Below are 27382 nucleotides of genomic sequence, written 5' to 3' on the forward strand. Positions count from 1 at the left end.
TCTTATTACCATCTGCCCCTGTTAATAAGCCACAGCTGGGCTCAGAGGAAGCTTAGACACCCTTCCAGAAACTGTGCTGAGGAGAGAGGGGAGAGGGATTCAACAGCCCCCTCCAACAGAGCAGTGCTGTCTGCAGCGAGGCCAGGTCAGCAGCAAGGGGGTGGGTCTCCCCTCAATATTGGGAACTGATGCCCCTCTAAGAGGGGTAGTTCTTTGTTCCCCCTTTTATGTTGTTTTTAAAAAATTTTTATTTTATATTGGAATGTAGTTGGTTAACAGTGTTGTATTAGTTTCAGGTGTACAGCAAAGTGATTCAGTTATACATGTACATGTGTCTATTCTTTTCCAAATTCTTTTCCCATTTAGGTTATTACAGAATATTGAGCAGAGTTCCTTGTGCTATACAGTAGGTCCTTATTAGTTATGTATTTTAAATATAGCAGTGTGTACATCTCAATCCCAAACTCCCAGTCTATCCTTCTCCCCGACCCTTCCCCCCGGTAACCGTAAGTTCATTCTCTAAGTCTGTGACTCTGTTTCTGCTTTGTAAATAAGTTCATTTATATCACCTTTTTATATTCTGCATGTAAGTGGTATCATATGATATTTGTCTTTTTCTGTCTGACTTACTTCACTTAGTATGATAATCTCCAGGTCCACCCATGTTGCTGCAAATGGCATTATTTCATTCTTTTTAATGGCTGAGTAGTATTCCATTGTATATGTGTACCACATCTTCTTTATCCATTCCTCTGTCAATGGACATTTAGGTTGCTTCTATGTCTTGACTATTGTACACAGCGTTGCAATGAACATTGGAGTGCATGTATCCTTTTGAACCATGTTTTTCTCTGGATATATGCTCAGGAGTGGGATTGCTGGATCATATGGTAGCTCTATTTTTAGTTTCTTAAGGAACCTCCATACTGTTCTCCATAGTGGCTGTACCAATTTACATTCATAAGGGCAGGGGGTAGTTCTAATTAAGCATCAAACTTGTTTCTTTGAAACTCAATACTTTCTAGTAGCTATGCAGTAAACGAGGTTAGGCATGGTGTATCCGTCCAGTTGCTTTGTTAACTAAAGGGAACTTCCGGGGATTTTGTAGCTGCAGTCTAGTGGGTGAATCACTGAAAAACAGCCCCCCCCCGACTCCCCAGACTTCTGCCTGGAGCTCCTTTAAAGAGGGAGGTACTGCTCCAAGGAGGAAGTTAAGATTCTGCCACCAGGAGAAACTTACCCAGACTGGGCCCAGGGCAGGGTCTGCATCAGGGCAGGAACCTACATCAGATGCTGTTGCAGAAGGGCCATGTGCATGTAGTGGGTCTGGACGTTGGCTGTGGGGTGGGCCCTGTCTGGGACACTGTACGAGCAGGACACTGAGGAGGCAGAATTAGGTTTCCTGCTCTGTTCTCCAGGTTTTGTAGGTCTGAATAGCAGGCGACAGATGCTCTGCAGTGGTCCAACCATCTCCTTGCTTCCTTTCCTACTTGTCTGTGAGCTGCTTGAGCACAAGGGCCCTGTCCTTCTCTCAGGATCCCCTGCATATAGAACAGTGGTACCCAGATGGGCCATAAACATTTGGGGGCTTGCTGGTTGCTGACTAAGAGGGTGGTCCTAGAAGTACTTCTAAGGAAAACATTCCACTTCAGATTTTTTTTTTTTTGGCTGTGTTGGGTCGTCGTTGCTGTGTGCGGACTTTCTCTAGTTGCGGCGAGCAGGGGCTACTCTTCGTTGTGGTGCATGGGCTTCTCTTTATAGTGGCTTCTCTTGTTTAGGAGCACAGGCTCTAGGCATGCGGGCTTCAATAGTAGCAGCACATGGGCTCAGTAGCTGTGGCATGCAGGCCCTAGAGTGCATGGGCTTCAGTAGTTGTGGCATGTGGGTTCAGTAGTTGCGGCATGCGGGCTCTAGGGTATGCGGGCTTCAGTAGTTGTGGTGCACGGGCTCAGTAGTTATGGCGCATGGGCTTAGTTGCTTCACGGCACATGGGATCTTCCCGGACCAGGAATCAAACCCGTGTCTCCTGCATTGGCAGGAGGATTCTTAACCACTGTGCCACCAGGGAAGTCCCACATTTCTTTTATTGTGTTAGAATACTCGTAAAATTTGCCATCTTACCCATTTTAACATGTAAAGTTTAATGGTCTTAAATACATTCACATTGTTGTGCAGCCATCACTACCATCCATCCCCATAAATCTTTTCATCTTGCAAATCTGAAACTTTATGCCCATTAACCAACATCTGCCCATTCTCTGCTCGTCCCAACCCCTGGTAACCACCATACAATTTGTATCCTTATGATTTTGACTACTCTAGATATGTCACATAAGTGGAATCAAACAGTATTTGTCTTTTTGTGACTGGCTTAGTTCATTTAGCATAATGTCCTCAAGGTTCAACCACATAGTCGAATGTGTCAGAATTTCTTTCCTTTTTAAGGCTGAATAATATTCTATTATATGGGGAATTCTCTGGTGGTCCAGTGGTTAGGACTCTGCACTTGCACTGCTGGGGGCCCGGGTTCAATCCCTGGTTGGGGAACTAAGATCCCGCCAGCTGCGAAGCACAGTCAAAAAAAAAAAATTCCTTTATATGCATATACTGCGTTTTGCCTATCCATTCATTTAGTGATGAACACTTGGGTTACTTCCATGTTTTAGTTATTGTGAGTAATGCTGCTGTGAACATGGGTGTAAAAATATCTCTTAAAAACCTGCTTTCAGTTCTTTTGGGTATATACGCAATAGTGGGATTGCTAGATCATATGGTAATCCTACTTTTAATTTTTTGAGGAACTGCCACACGGTTTTCCACAGTGGCTGTAGCTTTTACATTCCCACCAGTAGTGCACAAGGTTTCCAATTTCTCCATGTCCTTTCTGGCACTTGTTTTCTGTTTATTTGATAGTAGCCATCACAGTGGATGTAAGGTGACATCTCATTGTAGTTTTGATTTACATTTAATTCTGATTAGCGATGTTGAGCACATTTTCATGTGTTTCTTGGCCATTTGTGTATCATCTATGTAGAAATGTTTATTCAAGTCCTTTGTCCTTTTTTTTTTTTTTTTTTTTGGTACTCGGGCCTCTCATTGTTGTGGCCTCTCTCATTGCAGAGCACAGGCTCCAGACACACAGGTCCAGCGGCCATGGCTCACGGGCCCAGCCGCTCCGCGGCATGTGGGATCTTCCCGGACCGGGGCACGAACCCGCGTCTCCTGCATCGGCAGGCGGACTCTCAACCACTGTGCCACCAGGGAAGCCCCCTTTGCCCATTTTTGAATCAGTTATTTTCTTGTTGTTGAGTTTAGGAGTTCTTCATATATTCTGGATATTAATTCCTTATCAGATACATGATTTACAAATACATTCTCCCATTCTGTGGGTTGCCTTTTTACTCTGTGGATAGTGTCTTTTTCTCAATTTTTCTTGAAATTTTATTTCAAGAAATAAATAAAATTATTTATTTCTTTTATTGAAATAAATATTTTTTATTGAAAATATAATTGACAGTTTTATTGAAATGTAATCGACATACAGTTTTATTGAAATATAATCGACATACAGCACTATGTAAGTTTAAAGTGTACAGCACTGACTGTCACATCTTGTGAAATGATTACCATAATAAGGTTAATGTCTTTCATCCATACAGATTTAAAGAAAAGGAAAAAATGGTTTTTCCTTGTGATGATCTACTCTTTTAAAAATTTCCACACATACTATAAAGCAGTGTTAACTGTAGTCATCAAGTTGTACATTACATCCCCAGTACTGATTTATCTTATAACTGGGAGTTTGTACCTTTTGACCACTTTCATCCAATTCCCCCACACCCAACCTCTGGTAACCACAAATCTGATCTTTTCTCTATGGATTTTTTTTTTTTTTAAAGATTCCACATGTAAGTGAGATTATACAGTATTTGTCTTTCTCTGACTGACTTATTTCACTTAGCATAATGCCCTCAAGGTCCATCCATGTTGTTGCAAATCTCAAGATTTGCTTCCTTTTTTTTTTTTTTTTTTTTTTTTTGCAGTACGCGGGCCTCTCACTGTTGCGGCCTCTCCCGTTGCGGAGCACAGGCTCCGGACGCGCAGGCTCAGCGGCCATGGCTCACGGGCCCAGCCGCTCCGCGGCATGTGGGATCTTTCTGGACCGGAGCACGAACCTGTGTCCCCTGCATCGGCAGGCGGACTCCCAACCACTGCACCACCAGGGAAGCCCAAGATTTCCTTCCTTTTTATGGCTGAATAATATTCCACTGTGTATATACCACTACTTCTTTATCCATTCATCTGTTGATGGACACTTAGGTTGTATACATGTCTTGGCTATTGTAAATAATGCTGCAGTGAACATGGGGGTGCAGATATCTCTGTGACATAGTATTTCATTTCCTTTGTATATATTCCCAGAAATAGTATAGCTGAATCATATAGTATTTCTATTTTTAATTTTTTGGGCAACCTCCATATTTTTTTCCATAATAGCTGTACCAATTTACCATGCCACCGGCAGTGCACAAGGGTTCCCTTTTCTCCACATCCTTGCCAGCATTTGTTGTCTTTGTCTTTTTGATGATAGCCATTCTACCAGGTATAAAGTGATATCTTGTTGTTTTGATTTGCATTTCCCTGATGGTTAGTGATGTTGAGTACCTTTTCCTGTACCTGTTGGCCATTTTTATATCTTCTTTGGAAAAATGTTAATTCATGTCCTTTGTCCATTTTTTAATTGGATTATAATGACCCTTGAACAACATGGGTTTGAACTATAAATGTCCACTTATGCGTGGGTTTTTGTCAATGGTAAATACAGTGCTGCATAATCTGTGGTTGGTTGAATCCTTGAATGTGGAACTGAGGAGAAGGAGGGCCAACTATAAAGTTAAACTCGGATTTTTTTTTTTTTTTTTTTTTTTTTACGGTGTGCGGGCCTCTCACTGTTGTGGCCTCTCCCGTTGCGGAGCACAGGCTCCGGACGCGCAGGCTCAGCAGCCATGGCTCACGGGCCTAGTCACTCTGCAGCATGTGGGATCTTCCCGGACCGGGGCACGAACCCTTGTCCCCTGCATTGGCAGGCGGACTCTCAACCACTGCGCCACCAGGGAAGCCCTAAACTCGGATTTTTGATGGCTCGGAGAGTTGAGGCCCCTAATGCCCATGTTGCTCAAGGGTCAACTGTATTTGTTTTATTTTGGTTTTGCTATTGAGTTGTGTGAGTTATTTGTATATTTCAGATTTAGTCCCTTATCAGATATATGAATTGCAGATTTTTTTTTTCCGATTCTGTAGTGTCATTTTATTTTGTTGATCGTTTCTTTTGTTGTGCAGAAGCTTTTCAGTTTGTAGTTTCACTTGTTTGTTTTGATGTATTTCACTTGTTTTAGGTGTCACATCCAAACAATCATTGCCAAGACCTATGTCGAGGAGTTTTTTCCTATTTTCTTCTAAGAGTTTTATGGTTTTCAGTCTTACAATTTAAGTCTTTTTTTTTAAGTTTTAAATTCCTTTTCTTTTTTTTAATTGAAGTATAGTTGATTTACAATATTCTGTTAATTTCTGCTGTACAGCAAAGTGATTCAGTTACACATATATATACATTCTTTTTATTTTTTAAAATTGATTTTTAAAAATATTTAATTTATTTATTTAATTAATTTTTTTGGCTGTATCAAGTCTTAGTTGAGGCATGCGGGATCTCTGTTGAGACATTTGAGATCCTTTTCATTGTGGTGCGTGGGCTCTTCATTGCACTGCTTGGGCTTCTTTCTGGTTTTAGCATGTGGGTTTTCTCTCTAGTTGTGATGTGTGGGCTTAGTTGCCCCACAGCATGTGGGATCTTAGTTTCCCAACCAGGGATCGAACCCATGTCCCCTGCATTGGAAGGTGAATTCTTTACCACTGGACCACAGGGGAAGTCCCTACATTCTTTTTAATATTCTTTTCCATTATGATTTATCACAGGATATTAAATATAGTCCCCCGTGCTATACAGTAGGACCTTGTTGTTTATCCATTCTATGTATAATAGTTTGCATCTGCTAACCCCAAACTCCCACTCCATCCCTCCCTTACCCCCTTTCCCCTTGGCAAGTACAGGTCTGTTCTCTATGTCTGTGAATCTGTTTCTGTTTCCTAGGTAAGTTCATTTGTGTCATATTTTAGATTCCGCATATGAGTGATATTATATGGTATTTGTCTTTCTCTTTCTGACTTAATTCACTTAGTATGATAATCTCTAGTTACATTCATGTTGCTGCAAATGGCATTATTTCATTCTTCTTTTATGGCTGAGTAGTATTCCATTGTTCATAGGTACCTCATCTTCTTTATCCATCCCTCTGTCAATGGACATTTAGGTTATTTCCATGTCTTGGCTATCGTGAATAGTGCTGCTGTGAACATAGGGGTGTATGTGTCTTTTTGAATTATAGTTTTGTCCAGATATATGCCCAGGAGTGGGATTTCTGGATCATATGGCAACTCTATTTTTATTTTTTTTTGAGGAACCTCCATCCTGTTCTCCATAATGGCTGCACCAACTTACATTCCCACCAACAGTGTAGGAGGGTTCCCTTTTCTCCACACCCTTTCCAGCATTTGTCATTTGGTCTTAAAATTTTAAGTCTCTAATCCATTTTGAGTTAATTTTTGTGAGTGGTATGAGATAGGGGTCTACTTTTATTCTTTTACGCGTGAATGTTCAATTTTCCCACCATCGTTGTATTGAAGAGACTGTCTTCTCCACTGAGTATTTTTGGCTCCCTTAATAAATACTAGTTGACTGTGTATGAATGGGTTTATTTTCTAATAAATAGGCTCTCAATTCTATTCCATTGGTATATGTGGCTGTTTTTATGCCAGCACCAAACTGTTTTGATGACTATAGCTTTATAATATAGCTTGAAATCAGGAATGATGCCTCCTGCTTTGTTCTTCTTGGTCAGGATGGTTTTGGCTCTTTGAGGTCTTTTGTGGTTCCATATAAAATTTAGAATTATTATTTCTACTTCTGTTAAAAAATGCCATTGGAATATTGATAGAGATTGCACTGAATAGTTGGCTTGGGGAGTATGGATGTTTTAACAGTATTAATTCTTCCAATCCAGAGGCATGGCATGCCTTTCCATTTATTTGTGTCTTCTTTAGTTTCTTTTATCAACGTCTTATAGTTTTCAGCATAGAGGTTTTTCATTTCCTTGCTTAAATTTATTCCCAAGTATTTATTGTTTTTGATGCTATTGTAAATGGGATTATTTTCTTGATTTCTTTTTCAGATAATTCGTTGTTAGGGTACTGAAACACCACTGATTTTTATTTATTTCTTTTTGGCTGTGTTGGGTCTTTGTTGCTGTGAGTGGGCTTTCTCTAGTTGCAGTGAGCAGGGGCTACTCTTCGCTGTGGTGTGCAGGCTTCGCACTGTGGTGGCTTCTCTTATTGTGGAACATGGGCTCTAGGAGTGCGGGCTTCAGTAGTTGTGGCACGTGGGTTCAGTAGTTGTGGCTCGCAGGCTCTAGAGCACAGTCTCAGTAGTTGTAGCACATAGGCTTAGCTGCTTTGAGGCATGTGGGATCTTCCCGGACCAGCTCGAACCCCTGTCCCCTGCACTGGCAGGTGGATTCTTAACCCCTGCACCACCAGCGAAGTCCCCACCACTGATTTCTTAATGTTAATCTTGTGTTGTGCAACTTTACTGACATTATTTCTTAGTTCTAACAGTTTTCTGGTGGAGTCTTCAGTGTTTTCTGTATATAAAATCATGTTGTCTACAAATAGAGACAATTTTATTTCTTCCTTTTCTTTTTTAAATAAATTGGGCATATTTTTTAAAGCTTTTTAAAAATTTTTTATTATATTTAATTTATTTTTGGCTGTGTTGGGTCTTCGCTGCTGTACATGGGCTTTCTCTAGTTGTGGTGAGCGGGGGCTACTCTTCATTGTGATGCACAGGCTTCTCATTGCGGTGGTTTCTCTTGTTGCGCAGCTCACGGGCTCTAGAGTGCAGGCTCAGTAGTTGTGGCACAAAGGCTTAGTTGCTCTGCGGCATGTGGGATCTTCCCGGAGCAGGGCTTGAACCCATGTCCCCTGCATTGGCAGGCAGCTCCTTAACCACTGTGCAACCAGGGAAGCCCCCCCACCCCCTTTTTTTTTTGGTCAGCACCTACTTTATTTTGAACAGACACAGGAGTCAGACGATACTCCCAACAATCAGACCATTAGGGCTTGTAAGCAAAACAGGCAAAAATGGGAAACTAATAACCAGAACCAGCGTCTACCATTTTCCATGTGTTCACAAGTCTTTTTTTTTGTTTTTGAGTTGGCCTTGAGTATGAATTTAGAGAAAGCTAGCAGAATATCAAATACTAACGTGAAGAGATCCTATATGCACACACTGGACCTGTCATGCCCAGCTCCCCTCACCCACTACCTTTGACTGAACAAGACAGGAAGGAATTATTAAACTATTAGGTAGGATGAAGTTATCCAGTAGGAGGCACACCTCCAGCTCAGGTTTGAGACACCAGATCTCAGAGTAAAGGAACTTATGTTAGGTGGTGTGTAAAAGGTAATAGAAGACTAAGGCTTGGACAGAGGATAAACAAGGAGGCTTTAAAAAATCTCTTCCCCTGGATGACCTGTTTAAGACAGAAACAATACCCCTTCCAATTGGACCCATTTCTGACTGAAAGTCATGCCAAGGTTGAACCTTAAGGAAAACTAAGTTTAAACCTCTTACAGAATAACTCACCCCCACCTAGGGGTGGGGACAAGAAAACCATTTTTAATGAATATTACAGAGGCATAACTTCAAACTTAAAAATGGCCTGAGACATCCCAGTGATATGCTGTAGAGAATCATGAGTCAAAGGGTTAGTCACATGTATACTGTGGGTCACATGACTCAGGAACATGCCAAGTAGGCCGTGTTGCTTGGAAGTTTATCTAGTTTCTGGTCTGGTCCTGCCTTTAGTAATCCTGCAGTGGCACTTGGGCACACAGGAAGGCCTTTGGCACCATTTCCCCATAACCTAGCCCACACCCCTCTGCTCATCCTCAGGTGATTGGTCTGTTTGTGCCAGTACCTTGGAAGGTGAGGGTTTGATGGGCCTCCTGCCAGTGTCTTGGTCGTGTGTGTCGCTGCTGGTGTGTTTCAAATTCTACTGAAAACATGGGTTCTTAGCATTTTCCTGGTAATGGGTCCAACAGGAAACTGCCCTGTGGTCACCTCTCCACTGGACCCGGGGTTATTTTTCCTCATTTTTTCTTTCTTTTCTCCTCAGACTTGTGGTAGGGGTTCCACAACATGAAAAGCAGAAGTATGAGAGGGATGAGAAAGTAGGGGGTGTAGACAGATATAAGGAGTAGTCGCTCGTGGAAAGTCTTAGGTCCTTGTCCTCTGAAACAACTGGCTTTGGAGAAATCCTCGAGTAGAAATGTGGAGAGGATTAGAATCAGAGTTGTCATGGTGTGAACCGAGTAGATGATTGCAGGGGTGTCGATCCACCTGCAGCCGTCTTTGAAGAAGGCATATGTTGCAGTGGGAAAGAAGAGCAGCTGAAACACAAGCTCCCAAAACAGGAAGGACTTAAACCACACCGGCGGGTTCTGTAGCAGGGGGTCTTTGAACTCCTCAGTCTACCACTGCTGCAGGTTTCTCAGTTCCACGGGGATCTCAGAGATCAGGCGACAGCACCGCCTTCAGGTCCACGAGCAGGGTGAAGGGGATGTAGGAGAGGAATTAGAGACCCAGCAGCCACTCCAGGCCATGCCAGGCACCCAGAGGCCGCCTCATCCATCAGTTGGGCAGAGCGGGAGCAGAGACTCTTTTTTTTTTTTTTATAGTTTCCAACCTCTTCCTTCCTTCCTTCCTTCCTTCCTTCCTTCCTTCCTTCCTTCCTTCCCTCCCTCCCTCCCTCCCTCCCTCCCTCCCTCCTTCCTTCCTTCCTATTCATTCATTCTGCTGTGCTGGGCCTTAGTTGCAGCATGCGGGATCTTTATTGCCGCACACAGGATCTTTAGTTGCACATGCAGGATCTTTTAGTTGCGGCATGTGGGATCTTTTAGTTGTGGCATGCAAACTCTTAGTTGCGGCATGTGGGATCTAGTTCCCTGACCAGGGATCGAACCCAGGCCCTCGGCATTGAGAGTGTGGAGTTTTAGCCACTGGGCCACCAGGGAAGTCCCCCTTTTTGATTCTGATGCCTTTTACTTATTTTTCTTGCCTAATTGCTCTGGATGGGACTTTCGATACTGTGTTGAGTAGGAGTGCTGAGGGTGGGCACCATTGTCTTGTTTGACAATGAGTTTGGGAATATTCCCACTTCTTTGATTTTTTAGAAGAGTTTGAGAAGAATTGATGTTAATTTTTCTTTAAATGTTTGATAGAATTCACCAGTGAAGCCATCTGGTCCTGGGCCTTTCTTCATTGGGAGATTTTTGCTCACTGATTCAATCTCCTTGCTAGTAATTGATCTGCTCCAATTTCTTCCTGATTCAGTCTTGGTAGCTTGTATGTTTCTAGAAATTTATCCATTTATTCTAGGTTGTCCAATCTGCTGGCATATAATAGTTCATTGTGGTCTCTTATTTCTATAGAATTGGTAGTAATCTCCCCACTTTAATTTCTGATTTTACTAACTTGAGTCTTCTCTCTTTTTTAGTCTATCTAGCTAAAGTTTTGCAAATTTCTTGATATTTTCAAAGAACTAACTTGTCAAAACATTGATTTTCTGTATTACGTTTCTATTCTCCATTTCATCCATATCTACTCATATCTTTATTATTTCGTTTCTTCTGCTACTTTTGCGTTTAGTTTGTTTTTTTTTCTAGTTACTTAAATTATAAAGTTAGGTTGTTGATTTGAGATCTTTCTTGGTTTTTAGTGTAAGTGTTTATAGCTAAAAAATTTCCCCTTAGGGAATTCCCTTGTGGTCCCGTGGTTAGGACTCAGCGCTTTCACTGCTGAGGGCCTGGTTCAATCCCTGGTCAGGGAACTAAGATCCCACAAGCTGTGTGGCATGACCAAAAAAAATAATAATTCCCCTTAGTACCACTTTTGCTGTGTCTCGTAAGTTTTGGTATGCTGTGTTTTATTTTCATTTATCTTTAGGTATTTCTAATATCCCTTGTGATTTATTTTTTGACTCCTGTTTTTTAAAGTGTATTAATTTCCACAATTTTTTGTACTTTCCAGTTTTCTTTGTACTTGATTTCTAACTTCATCTTCACTCATCCCCCACCCTCTCCCCTCTGGCAAGCACCTTTTTATTTCTGTATCTATGATTCTGTTTCTGTTGTATTATATTTGTTCATCTGTTTTGTTTTCTAGATTCCACATGTAAATAAAACTGTACAATATTTGCCTTTCTCTGTCTGACTTATTTCACTTGGCATAATATCTCTAGGCCCATCCATATTGTTGTAGATGGCAAGATTTCAGTCTTTTTTATGGCTGATAAAATATTCCATACACACAGACCCCACATCTTCTTTATCCAGTTATCCATTGATAGACACTTAGGTTGCTCCATATCTTGGCAGTTGTAAATAATGTTGCAATGAACATAGGGGTGCACATGTGTCTTTTTGAATTATTGTTTTTATTTTCTTTGGAAAAATACCCAGAAGTGTAATTGCTGGATTGTATGTTAGTTCTACTTTTAATTTTTTGAGGAACCTCCATACTGTTTTCCATAGTGGCTGCACTAATTTACATTCCCGCCAACAGTGCACAAGGGTTCCCCTGTCTCCACATCCTCCAGTTTGATTGTGATTATTTTGCATGTAGCTGTCCAGTTTCCCAACAGCATTTATTGAAGAAGCTCTCTTTTCCCCATTGTATATTCTTGATTCCTTTGTCATAGATTAATTGCCCTTGTAAGTGTGGGTTCATCTGGGCTCTCTATTCTGTTCCGCTGATCTATGTTTTTGTGCCATTACCATACTGTTTTGATTACTGTAGTAGCTCTTTGTAGTATAGTTTAAAATCAGGGAGCATAATACCTCCAGCTCTGTTATTCTTTCTCAAGATTGTTTTGGCCACTCAGGATCTTTTGTGTTTCCATACAAATTTTAGAATTATTTATTATAGTTCTATGAAAATGCCATTGATATTTTGATAGGGATTGCATTGAATTTCTAGATTGCCTTAAGGAGTATCATCACTTTAACAATATTAATCCTTCCAGTCCATGAGCACAATATATCTTTTCCTTTAAAAATTTTTTTTAAACTTTTTTTTTTTTTTTTGTGATACGTGGGCCTCTCCCGTTGCAGAGCACAGGCTCTGGACGCGCAGGATCAGCGACCATGGCTCACGGGCCCAGCCGCTCTGTAGCATGTGGGATCCTCCCGGATCGGGGCACGAACCCGTGTCCCCTGCATCGGCAGGCAGACTCTCAACCACTGCGCCACCAGGGAAGCCCTTTTAAACTTTTTATTTTATATTGGAGTATAGTTGATTAACAGTGTTGTGGTAGTTTCAGGTGTACAGCAAAGTGTTTCAGTTATACATGTATCTATTCTTTTTCAAATTCTTTTCGCATTTAAGTTGTTACATAATATTGAGCAGAGTTGCCTGTGTAATACAGTAGGTACTTGTTGGTTATCCATTTTAAATAAAGCAGTGTGTACATGTCAATCCCAAACTCCCTAACTCTCCCTTCCCCCCCACTCTTCCCCCCAGTAACCATAAGTTCCTTCTCTAAGTTTGTGAGTCTGTTTCTGTTTTGTATCATTTCTTTTTAGATTCTGCATATAACTGATATCATGTGGTATTTGTCTTTCTCTCTCTGACTTACTTCACTCAGTATGACAGCCTCTAGGTCCATCATGTTGCTGCAAATGGCATTATTTCATTCTTTTAATGGCTGAGTAACCTTCCATTGTATATATGTACCACATCTTCTTTATCCGTTCCTCTGTCAATGGACATTTAGGTTGCTTCCGTTTCTTGGCTATTGTAAACAGTGCTGCAGTGAACATTGGGGTGCATATATCCTTTTGTACCATGTTTTTCTCCAGATATATGCCTAGGAGTGGGATTTCAGGATCATATTGTAGCTCTGTTTTTAGTTTTTTAAGGAACCTCCATACTGTTCTCCATAGTGGCTGTACCAATTTACATTTCCACCAACAGTGTAGGAGGGCTCCCTTCTCTCCACACCCTCTCCAGCATTTATGGTTTATGTATTTTTTGATGACAGCCTTTTTAAAAAATTTATATATGTATTTATTTATATATGTATTTTTGTCTGCGTTGGGTCTTTGTTGCTGCATGCGGGCTTTTCTCTAGTTGCGGCGAGTGGGGGCTACTCTTCGTTGCGGTGCGCAGGCTTCTCATTGTGGTGGCTTCTCTTGTTGCAGAGCACGGGCTCTAGGTGTGTGGGCTTCAGTAGTTGCAGCACGCAGGCTCAGTAGTTGTGGCTCATGGGCTCTAGAGTGCAGGCTCAGTAGTTGTGGTGCATGGGCCTAGTTTCTCCATGGCATGTGGGATCTTCCCTTACCAGGGCTCATACCTGTGTCCCCTGCATTGGCAGGCAGATTCTTAACCACTGTACCACCAGGGAAGTCCTGATGATAGCCATATTGACTGGTGTGAGGTGATATCTCATTGTAGTTTTGATTTGCATTTCTCTAATAATTAGTGAAATTGAATATCTTTTCACGTGTCTCTTGGCCATCTGTATGTCTTCTTTGAAGAAATGTCTATATAGGTCTTCTGTCCATTTTTTGATTGGGTTGTTTGTTTTGATGATATTAAGCCACATGTGCTGTTTGTAAATTTTGGAGACTAATCCCTTGTTGGTCACATCATTTGCAAATATTTTCTCCCATTCTCTTGGTTGTCTTTTCATTTTGTTTGTGGTTTCCTTTGCTGTGCAAAAACTTTTAAGTTATCTAGGTCCTATTTGTTTATTTTTGTTTTTATTTCCATTACTCTGGGAGACAGATCGAAAAAGATATTGCTGCAATTTATGTCAGAGAGTGTTCTGCCTATGGTTTTCTCTAAGAGTTTTATAGTATCCAGTCTCACATTTAGTTTTTTAATCCACTTTGAGCTTATTTTTGTGTATGGTGTTAAAGAATGTTCTAATTTCATTTTTTTTTTTACATGTAGCTGTCCAGTTTTCCCAGCACCATTTATTGAAGAGACTGTCTTTCCACCATTGTATAGTCTTGACTCCTTTGTTGTAGATTAATTGATCATAGGTGCATGGGTTTATTTCTGGGCTTTCTATCCTGTTCTGTTGATCTATATTTCTGTTTTTGTGTCAGCACCATACTGTTTTGATGACTATAGCTTTGTAGTATAGTCTGAAGCTAGGGAGCCTGATTCCTCCAGCTTTGTTTTTCATTCTCAAGATTGCTTTGGCTATTCAGGGTCTTTTGTGTCTCCATACAAATTTTAAGATATTTTTGTTCTAATTCTGTGAAAAATGCCATTGGTAATTTGATAGGGTTTGCATTGAATCTGTAGATTGCCATGGGGTAGTATAGTCATTTTCACAATATTGATTCTTCCAATCCAAGATCATGGTATATCTTTCCATCTGTTTGTGTTGTCTTCAATTTCTTTCATCAGCATCTGATATAGGTCAGGCTGAGTATAGGTCTTTTGTCTCCTTAGGAAGGTTTATTCCTTGGTATTTTATTATTTTTAATGCTATGGTAAATGGGATTCTTTCTTGAATTTCTCTTTCTGATCTTTCGTTGTTAGTGTATAGAAATGCAACAGATTTCTGCATATTAATTTTGTAACCTGCAACTTTACCAAATTCGTTGATGAGCTCTAGTAATTTTCTGGTAGTGTCTTCAGGATTTCCTATGTGTAGTATCATGTCATCTGCAAACAGTCAGTTTAACTTCTTCTTTTCCAATTTGAATTCCTTTTATTTCTTTTTCTTCTCTGGTTGCCATAGCTAGGACTTCCAAAACTATGTTGAATAAAAGTGGCGAGAGCGGACATCCTTGTCTTTTTCCTGATCTTAGGAGAAATGCTTTCAGCTTTTCACCATTGAGTATGATGTTAGCTGTTGGTTTGTCGTATATGGCCTTTATTATGTTGAGGTAGGTTCCCTCTCCACTTTCTGGAGAGTTTTTATCATAAATGAGTATTGAATTTTGTCAAAAGCTTTTTCTGCATCTATTGAGATGATCATATGGTTTTTATTCTTCAATTTGTTGATGTGGTGTATCACACTGATTGATTTGTGGATATTGGAAAATCCTTGCATCCCTGGGATAAATCCCATTTGATCATGGTGTATGATTCTTTAAATGAATTGTTGAATTTGGCTTGCTAATATATATGTATTTTTATAAATTTATTTTATTTATTTATTTATTTATTTTGGCTGCATTGGGTCTTCGTTGCTGCGCGTGGGCTTTCTCTAGTTGTGGTGAGCGGGAGCTACTGTTCATTGCAGTGTGCAGGCTTCTCATTGCAGTGGCTTCTCTTGTTGCGGAGCACAGGCTCTAGGCACATGGGCTTCAGTAGCTGTGGCACGTGGGCTCAGTAGTTGTGGCACACGGGCCCTAGAACACAGGCTTAGTAGTTGTGGCACATGGGCTTAGTTGCTCCACAGCATGTGGGATCTTCCTGGACCAGGGCTTGAACTCGTGTCCCCTGCATTGGCAGGCAGATTCTTAACCACTGAACCACCAGGGAAACCCCATCTTTGTCTTTTTGAAAGTATGATTATAATGTGTCTTGGTTTGGGTCTCTTTGAATTAATCTTACTTGAAATTTGTTGAGCTTCTTGGATGTTTACATTTGTGTGTTTCACTAAACTTAGGAACTTTTCAGCCATTATGTCTTCTAATATTTTCTCTGCCCCTTTCTCTCCTTCTTCTGCAGTCTCATGATGTCCACTTGATGGTGTCCCACAGGTCTGTTAGGCTCTGTTCACTTTTTTTAATCTTTTTCCTTTTCTTCAGTCTCAATAATTTCACTGTCATATCCTAATGTTCATTAGTTTTTTCTTTTGCTGCTCATATCTGCCTTTGAATATGCCTAGTGAATTTTTCATTGCAGTTATTGTGCTTTTCAGCTCCAGAATATTTTTGGTTTCTCTTTAGGTTTTTTAAATCTCTGATAGTTCCATTTTGTTTACACATTGTTTACTTGACTTTCTTCATATCTACCTTTAGTTCTTTGAGTATCTTTAAGACAGTTGTTTAAAAATTTTGGTAGTACATCCGTCATGAGGTCTTTTTCAGGGAAAGAGTCTATTGAATTATTTTTTCCTTTGAGTGGGCCATACTTTCCTGTTTCTTTGTATGTCTTGTGATTTTTTTGTTGAACACTGGCATGTGAATCTAATAATGTGGTATCAACTCTGGAAATCAGATTCTCCCTCATCCCAAGGGTTTTCTGAGTTTTTTTAATTTGTTATTTTTGTTTTTTGTTGTAGGCTGTCTCTGTGCTGAATATTGGTCTGAGGTGTAAAGTTAACATCTTCTCAGGTCTTTTCTGAGGCTTTCCCTGAACATATATTGTCACTTTCTAATTTTCCCCATATAGGCAGTTGTTTTTGAATGTCCTAGTCTTTAATGTTTGGCTCCTGAAAGAGGAAAATGCAAAAAGTGAAGGCGGGGGGAGGGCAAAAGGCCACTGGTCCTTTAAATTCCCCTGGAAGTCACTTGAGCCAGAGATGGAGGGGCTTAAAATGATGGGGGAGCGGGGGAGATGAGACAGTGGCTTCCTGCCTCTTTGCACTTCAGTAATCAAGCAGCAATCCTACTGAGAGGACAGATGCTTAATATTCAGGGGACAGAATCCTTTTTGCCCACCCTAGCTCCCACAAGCTGTGCCAGAAAACCTGCAGAGCTGCCTGCCATGTGGCTGGTGGTGGTGGATGGGTAGCTGCTATTGTACTAGCCGAAATTGACTAAAATTGCCTACAATATACCATCCATGCCTGGAAGTTGCAAGGTTTCAACAGACTCCAGAATTCCAAAATAGTTAGATCAGACAGATTCTGCCAGTGTAGTTGTTGTCTAGGTGGGAGAGAGATTCCTGGTGCTTCCTATTCTTCCATCTCCCCAGAATCCTCCTCCACTTCACATATCATCTGTTGGGCTGATGAACTCTGAGTTAACAGTGGAAATAGATTTAAGATCAGTGTGGCCTGAAGACCACAGATCCATTTTGCAGTTATATTCCCTGCCCCAAGTCAAGTTGTTGCTGGTTCCCAATACATCAAGGACCAAAATCAGGTTGCCGGCATTGCTAGAAAAACCATGTGGTTCTGGCCTCCACATCTCAAGGCAAGTAACAGGAATGAAGGGCCACTGAAATAGAGATGTGAGGCTGCCTTATGAGAAAGGGAGGAAGCCAATTTATTGAGCATCTACTAAGTACTAGTTTGGGCATAGTGTACTAAATGCTGAGATGGTGATGAGTAAAGGAATGCATGAGTTCCTTGATCCCTCAGTGGGGGGTCATATGAGTTTATTGTTTTGGCTGGTGTCACCTTTAGGAAGACTTTGGTATCTGTAAAGGGCAAGGGTATGTGTGTGGGTTCACGTTTTTACACTGAAAAGATCAGAAGTTCTGTGTGGAAATGTGGTTGTAAGCAGACATCAAATCAGTTAGAGTAACTAGAATTAGCCATTGCCTCCCCCAATACTAGTCATTAGCTACTTATTCTGCCCACCTTATCTCCTCAGTCAGAAGCTTTTAAGGAGATAATTTCTTGCTGTAGGCAGTATGATTTGGCTTTAAAGTTATTTTATGAAAGCATATTATCCAAAGTAGACACAGGCCAGGAATATATTTAATGCCTCAAGAGAGGCTTAGACACTTGGGGGTATTTATGATGTGTCAACTAAGCCAGGTTTGAAATACATCTCCCAGAATTCCTTCCTTGTATAGTTTTAGGTTGGTAAGGACCACATGATCTTTTGTGAGATCCCAAAGGTAGAAACAGTGTAGCAGCCACATTCTTCTTATATCTGGAAATTCAGTGTAAAGAGGGTTTAAGTGTCTGGCACATAGTAAGAATTCAAATAGTAATGACCAGTAAGCCTGTGGCTGCAGGACAGCTTTTTCTATGCACTGTTCTTAGCAACTGGTACCTACCCGACCCTTGTCAATGCCTGGCAGATTACTGAAGATTTCACTACTTGCCCTTGGTTATGTTGAAAAGGTCTGGTCCCTCCAAACATGGGTACTGAAGTGTTTGCTGAAAATGAGCAGGCTGCAGAGGAAAACCTCTTGCCTTTTCTTTTCTGGCTCCAACCAGATTCCACGGTGGTGGGTGGTGAGGATCTAATATCTGGTTTGTTTTTTCTTTCCTCTAAACATTGAAATTCCTTAACTCAACCCAGAGCATGCTTTAAAAAGCAAAACATCCCTACCCTTTACATACTGGTTAATTCCCTGCATTTACTCCAAAGTAGACTATGAGGCCTATGGCTCTGTTGCCATTTCAGTTCCACCAAATGCTTGGGGATCTTAAGGAGCTAGCAACATCTTATGCCATATGCCAAAAGAATCATGCTTTAGACTAGAAAAAGACTTATTTTGAAATTACAGAAGGGCATCAGGTGACCTGGATGACCACTTCACCCTTCTGGGTCCTCCTCATATCCTTGATTCTTCAGGCTCCTCAGGGAATCCCTGCTATATGGACTATGTTCCAGTCATCCCATCTGTAGGTAGCAGTTAGCTCCAACAGGTGCTGTCAGAGGTCTTCTTGGGAGCTACATTCAGTGATGTCCCCTTTCTTGCAATGTATCATGAAGGTCGCACATGTAGATTATGTTGAGATGAATTATATAAATAGCAGGGTCAAAATTATTGTGCCTTGTCTGTATAGTTTCCCTATCTCCCAAAGAAATGTCAGACAAGTAGGAGAGAAAAATCTGAAAGGAAGCACTGAGAGTTCCTTTCACGTACACTTTTGTCAGTCGTTGCTATTCAAACACGTAAGTAGCCAGTTGATGGAAATATACAGCTAGTTTGGGGAACTGTTTTTGGATTTTGATGAATCAGCTCAAATTAATGCTCTTTGTCACTAATGTTAGTGACAGTCCCTTGGAATACATTCTGATGCACCATGCTAAAAGAGGAGTCGAAGTGATGCCTTAAAGGCCAAATAACTATGGAGAAAACTCTTCACTGATATTCCTCATGCTTTGGAGCAGGTGCAGGCTGCCTCGAATTACCCAGATCACAAATTTATAGTTAGGAAACTCTCTTCTTATCTTCAAGATCCCTAGCTAATCATTATTTGTTTAGAAAAAAACGTGCAAATAAAGGGAATTATTCCATTACCACATAATTTAGCAGCAAAGGGGGAAGAGTATAATTCAAATCCCAAGATGAAGCAAGGAATTCAAAGGGAATAAAAGGTGGCCAGAGCCTGTGTTAACCTGCCTGTAGGCCTTGGTGGTGCTATTGAGGTCGTAGTGCCCCCAGCCCCACAGCCCCCGTCTTTTGCACTGTGAATCAGAATTAACAAGCTACTTGAGGAAATACATGCTTAACGCAGAACATTGCCTGACATATGCTTACTTATATTTTACATATTTATTAAAGGGCACAATTAAACCTTTTCATTTCCCCAAATGAACCTACCTTACACTCAGTTAAAATGGCAGAATATCCACTGGTTAATGAAAAAACAAAATCTTCTTGTTTTTAGAAAGATGCATAATTCCACTGCCTTTAGCCCAATGTTGATCTCAAGTTGTGCGTTAGAGCAAGGGGCAGGAGAATATTGTCTCTTGCCAAGTTTCTGAGGTCTCATTTCCTCAACTTGTCCCCCACCACAGTTTTTCAACCAAAACAACCTTTCTTGAAGACTATATGAGCAAAACCAAGAATAATGAGAAATCACATCATCTGTTTTTCTTAATTTATTTAAGGAACACCATAAAAGTGCATCTGAATACTTTTTTTTAAAAAACCAATTTGTTTTTAATTCACCGTATGCTGCCTCACCACTCCAAATGCAGTCTAAGAGATGGTTCAAAGACATCTGCTGACTTCTAGACAAATTGTTTAAAATTATTGAATTTGATACAAGAATATGTGAAGTTTCTTTCTCTTGAGTGGTGATGGGCACCTCATAATCATTTGCTCCAAACCACTTGCCCAGCCTTCCCCTCTCTCTCCTCGCCTGTTCACATGACTCATAACAGACGAGACAGTGGGCTAAGATAATAATCTAATTTTTGGAACAGTTTTTGCTTGTTACCTGCAAAAATCTAACTGGACTTTTTAGGATCTAATTTTAACCTTAGCCTCACTGGAGTCATGCTCTAGTCAACAGAGCTACAAATACTAAACAGTTAAGTGGATAAGCAAAATCAACTTTTGCTTTTATATTCCCTAGGTGAGATTTCTTTAAAAAAAGAAATAACTCATGAAAAAAGACTAATGTGTAAATGAGAAATTAAAAGGATTTTAGTTATCATTAAGGGAGAAACAACTCCATTTGTTCCATGGAGACAAAAACTGATATAAAAGGAAATGACTTTAGGTTTTAACATGGGACCTAACCTAACAATAAGTGTTTTGTTAAAACCACTATAAAAATAAAAATTAATCTAAAATACAATTGCCAGTGTTCTTTAGGATTTAAAAAAGTGAGATGTTCCAGGTTGAAGCAAATATTTTCTTGGGTTGCCAAATGCATTCCCATGAGTGTTTCTTATTTCTTAGGCTGTGGGACCAGAAAGCCATGCTTAATCTCGCTTACCCGTAAAGACTAAAATTCAACTACATGTACATATTTAAGACTTGCCCTAATTCAATGCCCAAGTACTGGAGATTTTAGGCTAGATGTACCTGCATGGGAAGCTGTTTTCAACTCTTTTTCACAACTCACACCAGAACAAAGCAGCTATCAGCACAGGAAAAGAAAGCTACTATATGTCAAACCTGAAAGGAAAATGCTTAACGTAGAAGAGCGATGACTTTTTTCAACCCCACAGATTTTGTTTTTAAAAATTAAGCTACTTAATAGTAAAAAGTCAAAAAAATTTTTTTAACATGATAGAGGAGAGAGTAAATAAACTTCCATAAATCAGTATACATGTGTTTATGAGACAGCAATTTTAAAAAGACAACAAAAAGGCTGCATGGATCCTAGACAGATATGTAAATAAACTCACTCACTCCAGATATTATAAGAAGCAGCCTGAAATTCTTGATAGCAAGGGTTAGAATGGAAGTAAGAAACTGAATGGTAGCAACGTGAGCAGGCAGTACTGGATTCAACATTCTTTCCTAAAAGGATAGAGGAGGGAAGAAAAAGCACAATTCTGATAGTTCTATTCACATTTCAGCATCTCAGAACTTCATCCAAAACAGGGAAAGCTAATCCAGAAATTCCCTCTGCTCATTAGCATTGAGTATTTCAGGAATGACAGGGCTCCTCCTCCGGGGGGACAGGCTGGCGGGGCAGAAGCCTGCTCTCACAAGGAGGCTGCTTTACTAAGGAGGGGGTCTGGGAGGCAGCCAAGTCAGCAAGCGAGAGGCCTCTGAGATTCTGGCTTCCAGGTCGGTGATGCTGCTGGGGCTCTGAGGGGGGACCCGGCCCCTCTCCTTTGGGTTCTGTTGGTTAAAAATGCAACAGCATGCATTCACAGCACTTCAGTCATTTGAAAAACAAAACCTCCCCCAACTCTCCCCTGCCCAACTGTAGGAAAGAAGAAACTCATTAAGCATTTATTTCTAGGTTTCTGCAGTGCTATTAAAGTTCAGTCAAATGGAAAACCTAACAGCCAGCCCCCAATTGTTAGGATGATCTCAAGAGACCCTGAACTGGATATTGCAAGTTGACATAAACTGAAATGAGCTGGACTTAAGCTGTTGGCTCAATCTCTCCACACCAACAGTCACTGCTTTGTTCCACCTGGAGTGGTCCCATGCCACCCCCTCGATGAGAGCTCTGGGCAGCAGCAGGGTGGTGGTTTTTTGGGAAGCTACTGGTTTTGCCATTTGCTTCCAGAATCACATAGACTATAACAAACTTTACATTAAACACTGTTTAGTCCTGAGTTGGGTGAAAGCCCATGGAGGAGGGGCCGAGTTCCTTAGGACTCTTCCCTCCTTGGCGTGGTGTCATACATGGCCTTCGGCTTTCTCCTCTTCCATCGACTGACTTGCTGTTTCTTTTTCATTGGTGACCCCTTCTAAAGTCTTCTTGCCCATTGCTTTACTGGCCTCTTCCTGTGGAAGAAGTAAACCAAGAGGATTAGAGGAAAAAAGAAATGAAATGTCCAATTACTTCCTGGCTCCTCCAGACTGTCAGGTCGAACACAAGAGGGCATTACCGTGACTTTATTTAGATTGTGCAGCTGTGTGTCATGGCTCTGCTGCCATAGTTAGAGTGAGGGCTTTCACTTTTCTTTCGTTAAAGTGACCAGCTTGCCACAGGGACAGCTGTTTAACAGTCAAGTCCACATGACAAGGGGGTTTGAGCCGGACGGTCAGCACAGGACCAGAATACAACTTTGCTGCAGGCGAGGCTGACTGCTCCTATCCCATTCGCTAGGTTGGCTCCCGAGCCTCAAAGTAAAGGGCATGATGGCGGGGCTTCCCCATCAGAGCCCATTTCCCAGGAAAATCGAAGTCTCAGCAAGCAAGTGTTGTTTGTTTTTTTTAAAAAAATAATAAAATCCTTAGTACATTTCTAGGGAATTAATTTCCCTCTTCTCTTGCATGCACATGCCAGGGCCTCACAACTATGTGCCTTTGGGGAACAGAATAGTGGAACAGCTCTACTCTATTTCTGGATGCAAACCAGCCTCAATCAGATCTGAAATCATTTTCCCTATTCTTGTGCCTCTTAGGTTGTCTTCCTGTGCCCGTGTCCTATGCTGAACCTTCTTAGAACAAAAGTCAAAGGGGCAAGGTCAGTCAGTTCATGATCTACCTGAAGGCAAGTGGGTTCTGCACATACCTTTGCATCCTGCTCTGCAAACTTCTTGAACATGTTGGCATATATCCTGCGGTCCCGCTCATTGTGCTCCTTAGCCTTTTTCTGGCACATGGAGATCTGCAGTCTCGCGGCCTTATTCTGGGGGTTTACTTCCAGCACTTTCTCAAAGTCGCCCTTGGCTGACTCAAACTCATTCATGAGCAGCTGGGCTTCACCCCTCCTGTACAAGCCCTTCTCATTGGCACTGTCCAGTCCAAGGGCCTAGGGACAGATGGTCTATGTTTTAGAAAGGATGCATGTACCTTGTGGGAATTTGGAGAGAAAGGTCTCTGGCCAAGGGAACTGGAAAAGGCATATTGAAAAGCTCAGGCTCAAGGTAGTTATATACTACTGATCAAAATATCCAAATTAATTTCTATATTTAATGCAATTTCTATAAAGGTTCCCAAGGGACTTGGGAGGAGGACTTTTGAAAAGTTCATATGAAGTCCAGTGGAAGAAGTAAATGACTAAGAATGGCAGAGAAAATTCTGGAAACACAAAAATAATGAGGGGACTTGACCCACCAGAGAAAAAGATATACTATTCAACTATTGAAACTATTAAAACTACTATTAAAACAGTGGTAAGTACTCCACAGACAAAGAGGTCAGTGGAAGAGAACAAGGCATTCAGAAACAGACTCGTGTATGTATACAAAAAGATTTAATAATCACAAAGATGGTAATGTAAATCGTGTAGGGAAAGGATTAACTTTCCAATAAATGGGGCCAAGGCAGTGACTATCCATGTAGAAAATAAGTTAGATTCTTACCTCGTATCATAAACACACAAATTCTAGACCAACTAGATGCAAAAGACCCCCCCCCATAAAATATAATGGGGTTATTTATTTATTTTTTTTAAAGTAAACCTAGTTGGAGTAGGTTTTTTTTGGTGATACGTGGGCCTCTCACTGTTGTGGCCTCTCCCGTTGCGGAGCATAGGCTCCAGACGCGCAGGCTCAGCAGCCATGGCTCACGGGCCCAGCCGCTCCGCGGCATGTGGGATCTTCCCGGACCGGGGCACGAACCCGTGTCCCCTGCATCGGCAGGCGGACTCTCAACCACTGCACCACCAGGGAAGCCCTGGAGTACGTTTTTAAAGTACTGAACAAGGTTATTTTTATTATTGTAGGATGGGGAAGACTTTTCTAAAAAGAGAGATTTTACTATGAAATATTAAAACTCTTTTCAGAAAAAGATACCATCATCAAAGACAAGCAAGTGAGAACAAGGTCCCTACTGTCAGACAAAGGGTTAACAGTGATAATGTGAGGCTACCTCAATCAATAAAAAAACAAATAATCTGGTGGAAAGATGTGAACAAGTAATTCACAGAAGAAACACAAATGGCTAACAAGTCATGAAAAGATGTGCAACTTCATTGGTATCCAAGAAATAAAAATAAGAATTTTTTGTTACCAATACTACTGAGAAAGGAAACCACTGATAATATTCAATAATATATGAAGTATTAAAATTTAAATATATTAAAATAACATCTTTTGACCCAGTATTTCCACTCCTAGGAATTTTATCATAGAGAAATAATTCCACACATATGCAGAGAAACACTACATAATTTATAATATCAAAAACCTGGAAATCTACCAAAACGGACTGGTTAAATAAATTATGATAGATGCATACAATTGATACTATATAGACTTTAAAAAGAATGAAGAAGAGTTATATGATGAACTGATAGATGCAGAAAGATGTCCTTGTTTTATACATCTATACATTCTCATTAAAAAATATACATGTTACTATGTATGGAAAAACAAAAGGAAGGTGTGTGGGAAATGAATGATTGTGGTCTTGGGAGAGGGTCAATGGGAATTTTATGAATGGACTCAGTTTCTTGTATGTTTCTGTAATGTCTGAATTTTGAATGACTTTATACTACTTCTATAATAAAGAGGCACAAAGTTTAAAAATGTAATTAATAATAACATTCTTTTCTCAGGCAAAAATTTAGTATAACATGATAGGGAACACATCCACAAAACTCAAAATCTTAAATCTCAAAAATAATCTTACAAAGAAGGTATGAAATAGCTGCGTGTTATTCCTCTTTCCTTTGTCTATCTTTAAGATATATCCAGTTACTAGCTTTTTCCCATAGTATAATATACACTGCTCACTCTGAGGCCAAATACCCAACACAACAGCATCAGCTAGTGCAGAAAAGAACAGAATCGTACACATGACACTGTTACTGGTCTTTTGGTACTTAGGTGCTGCTTATTAACATGTTAACGATAGAGATGTAATAAGGGATGCTGATGCTTTGTGGGTCTTGCAAATTATTTATGTATCTTCCTAGTCAGTGAATAAATATGATTATAATAAAAAGTGACTTGTATATATCCCTGCATGAGCAGCCACAGTCTGTTCTTAAAATCCTAAAAGGCTTCAGTTAAATGTTCTTATTAAATTGTGTAATCTGGTACCAAATACCATCGACTTAAGGTCATGGATAAAAATTGCTTCATTTTATCAAAACTTTTACTCATAATGTATTATTATAAATATTCTAGGCATTAGGAAAGTATGACTGTAGTAAAAAAAAAAATCTTTCTGAACTTCCCAATTCTTACTGAGAAACAAATAATCCCAAACAAAACAAAGCAAAATGAAAAATCCAAAGCTTGGCTGAGAGGAAGCAGACGACGACTGAGTACGAGGATGGAGAAAAAAGATCCGGACTATCTAACATTCATCCCACACGAAGACACTTTACCTTGTCACAGCATTCCACGGCTTTGGTGTATTCTCTAAGCTTCAGGTAGCACATGGCCAGGTTCAGGAAGGCAGCGAGCAGAAATGATTCAGAAGCTTTCGATTCCTTTTCTGATAAGCCATATTCCATCTCTAACCAGGACACTATCTTCCCATACTGAATCACCGCCTGCATGTACTTGCCTCCCTAACACAGAAAAGCCAGTAATTACTTGCTGTACAGGCTCTGGAGCGGGTACAAAGGATGTGTAAGCTCAGCCCTCCCTGAGAAAAGCAAATCCGCAAAAGGAGACAACCACCTCGTACCAACCAAGGTATCTGATCATTTCCTTCTGTTCTCAGGAGGTGGCTCTCAAGGCAGCTTTCCCCCTTCCTTCTCAAGTTCCAGTGACCTCTGAGCTGGTGCAGGGCCCGGCACCGTAATGCTCTTGTCCAGCATTTACCATCTCACCCTTTTCAGAGGGGGCAGTTCTTTCAGCAGGTGGGCATCAAGGCTTTTGGGTTACATTCTTTGGTGCTAAAATTTACCAGACTTTCAAAGGGCTGGTGAGTAGCTGTAGACTATCTCACTAGTTTACTTGAAGGGAAGTTACTTTTCCCTTTTCTCCTCCTGACGATCAGCACTGCACAGCACACACTATATTTTGGCAAGTGCTAGTCCCAAACCCAGCGAATCTTATTTAAACCAGGGGTTGGCAAACATTTCCTGTAAAGGGGCAGATAATATTTTAGGCTTTGCAGACCAAACAGTCTCTGTTGCAACTCTGTCCTTGGTAGTACAAAAGCAGCTACAGACAATATATAAATAAAGGGGCGTGGCTGTGTCCCAGTAGACCCTTACCTACAAAAACAGGCTGTGGTCTGCTAACCTCTGATTTATAGACAATGGGAATATACATAGTTGAAGAGCAGCCATCCAACATAAATAACTATAAAACATAAATCACACAGGTGTTAGTCACCTAACTACATGAGAAAGCTCTTTCTCTTAACCATATTTTTGCTCTCTTACCTGATTAGAATTCTAAAAATTGTGAATAAAAATTGTGTAATTAATTCACATGAATTATATCTGCTCTATACAAGAAATAATGGGCTGAAACAATGTGTTTACTGCCATTTTAGGATGAATGAGAGGAGTGATAGCTGGTAAGTACACAAATAAGATGGGGGTACAGGTGAGGCGTCTCCTCTGCAGGAGGTGACCATAAGCTCGAAAACATAACACATCCCGCCAGATGGCAGAATTGCAGCCACATCTCTTAGGACATTCAATTCAATGTCTGACCAATGAACAGTGTTGAGATCATGTCACTAGGATTTACCACAGTCAAAGCAGGGCATACACATCAGTGTAGAGTTATGTCTCCCCATGCACTCCAAACGTCACCCAATGACTAAGAAGAGAAAAATCACAGACTAAGTCTACAAGAATGTTCCCGTTATAAAGGAATTCAGGTGGTTGGCATAAAAATGAGCTGCATCTGTAGAAAGGAAGCCCCGATGTCGATTTTTGGTGATAAGGATGGGGTAGACCAGTTCCAAGGAGAGGGGCTGGGTCTGAAAGTACAGATCTTCCTCAGCTTACAACGGGGTTACCTCCCAACACACCCCGGGGGAGCTGAAATGCATTTACTACCCCTCACCTACTAAACAGTATAACTTAGCCTGGCCTACCTTAAGTGTGAT

The 27382-nt window shown here is 40.7% G+C and overlaps 1 protein-coding gene, 1 long non-coding RNA gene, 1 other non-coding gene and 1 pseudogene across 21 annotated transcripts in view; 2 read left to right on the forward strand and 2 right to left on the reverse strand.

The window, feature by feature from the left end:
• LOC132527273 (uncharacterized) overlaps positions 1 to 27382 on the forward strand; it is a 136444-nt gene that overhangs the window by 94739 nt on the left and 14323 nt on the right. Inside the window, exon 6 of one of the 4 annotated variants that reach the window (XR_009542930.1) lies at positions 22819 to 22880. The exons of the other annotated variants lie outside the window; for them this stretch is intronic. This is a non-coding gene — a long non-coding RNA (uncharacterized LOC132527273). The remainder of the gene's footprint in view (positions 1 to 22818; positions 22881 to 27382) is intronic. 4 annotated transcript variants of the gene reach the window in all.
• Positions 2475 to 2547, forward strand: TRNAA-UGC (transfer RNA alanine (anticodon UGC)). The gene has a single exon. It is a non-coding gene; the product is annotated as a tRNA-Ala (tRNA).
• Positions 9265 to 9802, reverse strand: LOC132528120 (sigma intracellular receptor 2-like; annotated as a pseudogene).
• FKBP5 (FKBP prolyl isomerase 5) overlaps positions 19861 to 27382 on the reverse strand; it is a 98443-nt gene continuing 90921 nt past the window's right edge. For all 16 annotated transcript variants that reach the window (XM_060162671.1, XM_060162672.1, XM_060162675.1 and 13 more), the window contains 3 exons: positions 25695 to 25880; positions 22929 to 23168; positions 19861 to 22195 (listed from right to left, as the gene is read on the reverse strand). In XM_060162671.1, the coding sequence (XP_060018654.1) occupies positions 22088 to 22195; positions 22929 to 23168; positions 25695 to 25880 (534 nt within the window). In that variant the 3' untranslated portion in view covers positions 19861 to 22087. The remainder of the gene's footprint in view (positions 22196 to 22928; positions 23169 to 25694; positions 25881 to 27382) is intronic.

This window comes from Lagenorhynchus albirostris, chromosome 10 (genome assembly GCF_949774975.1).
Source record: "Lagenorhynchus albirostris chromosome 10, mLagAlb1.1, whole genome shotgun sequence".
In the NCBI taxonomy this organism is placed as follows: domain Eukaryota; kingdom Metazoa; phylum Chordata; class Mammalia; order Artiodactyla; family Delphinidae; genus Lagenorhynchus; species Lagenorhynchus albirostris.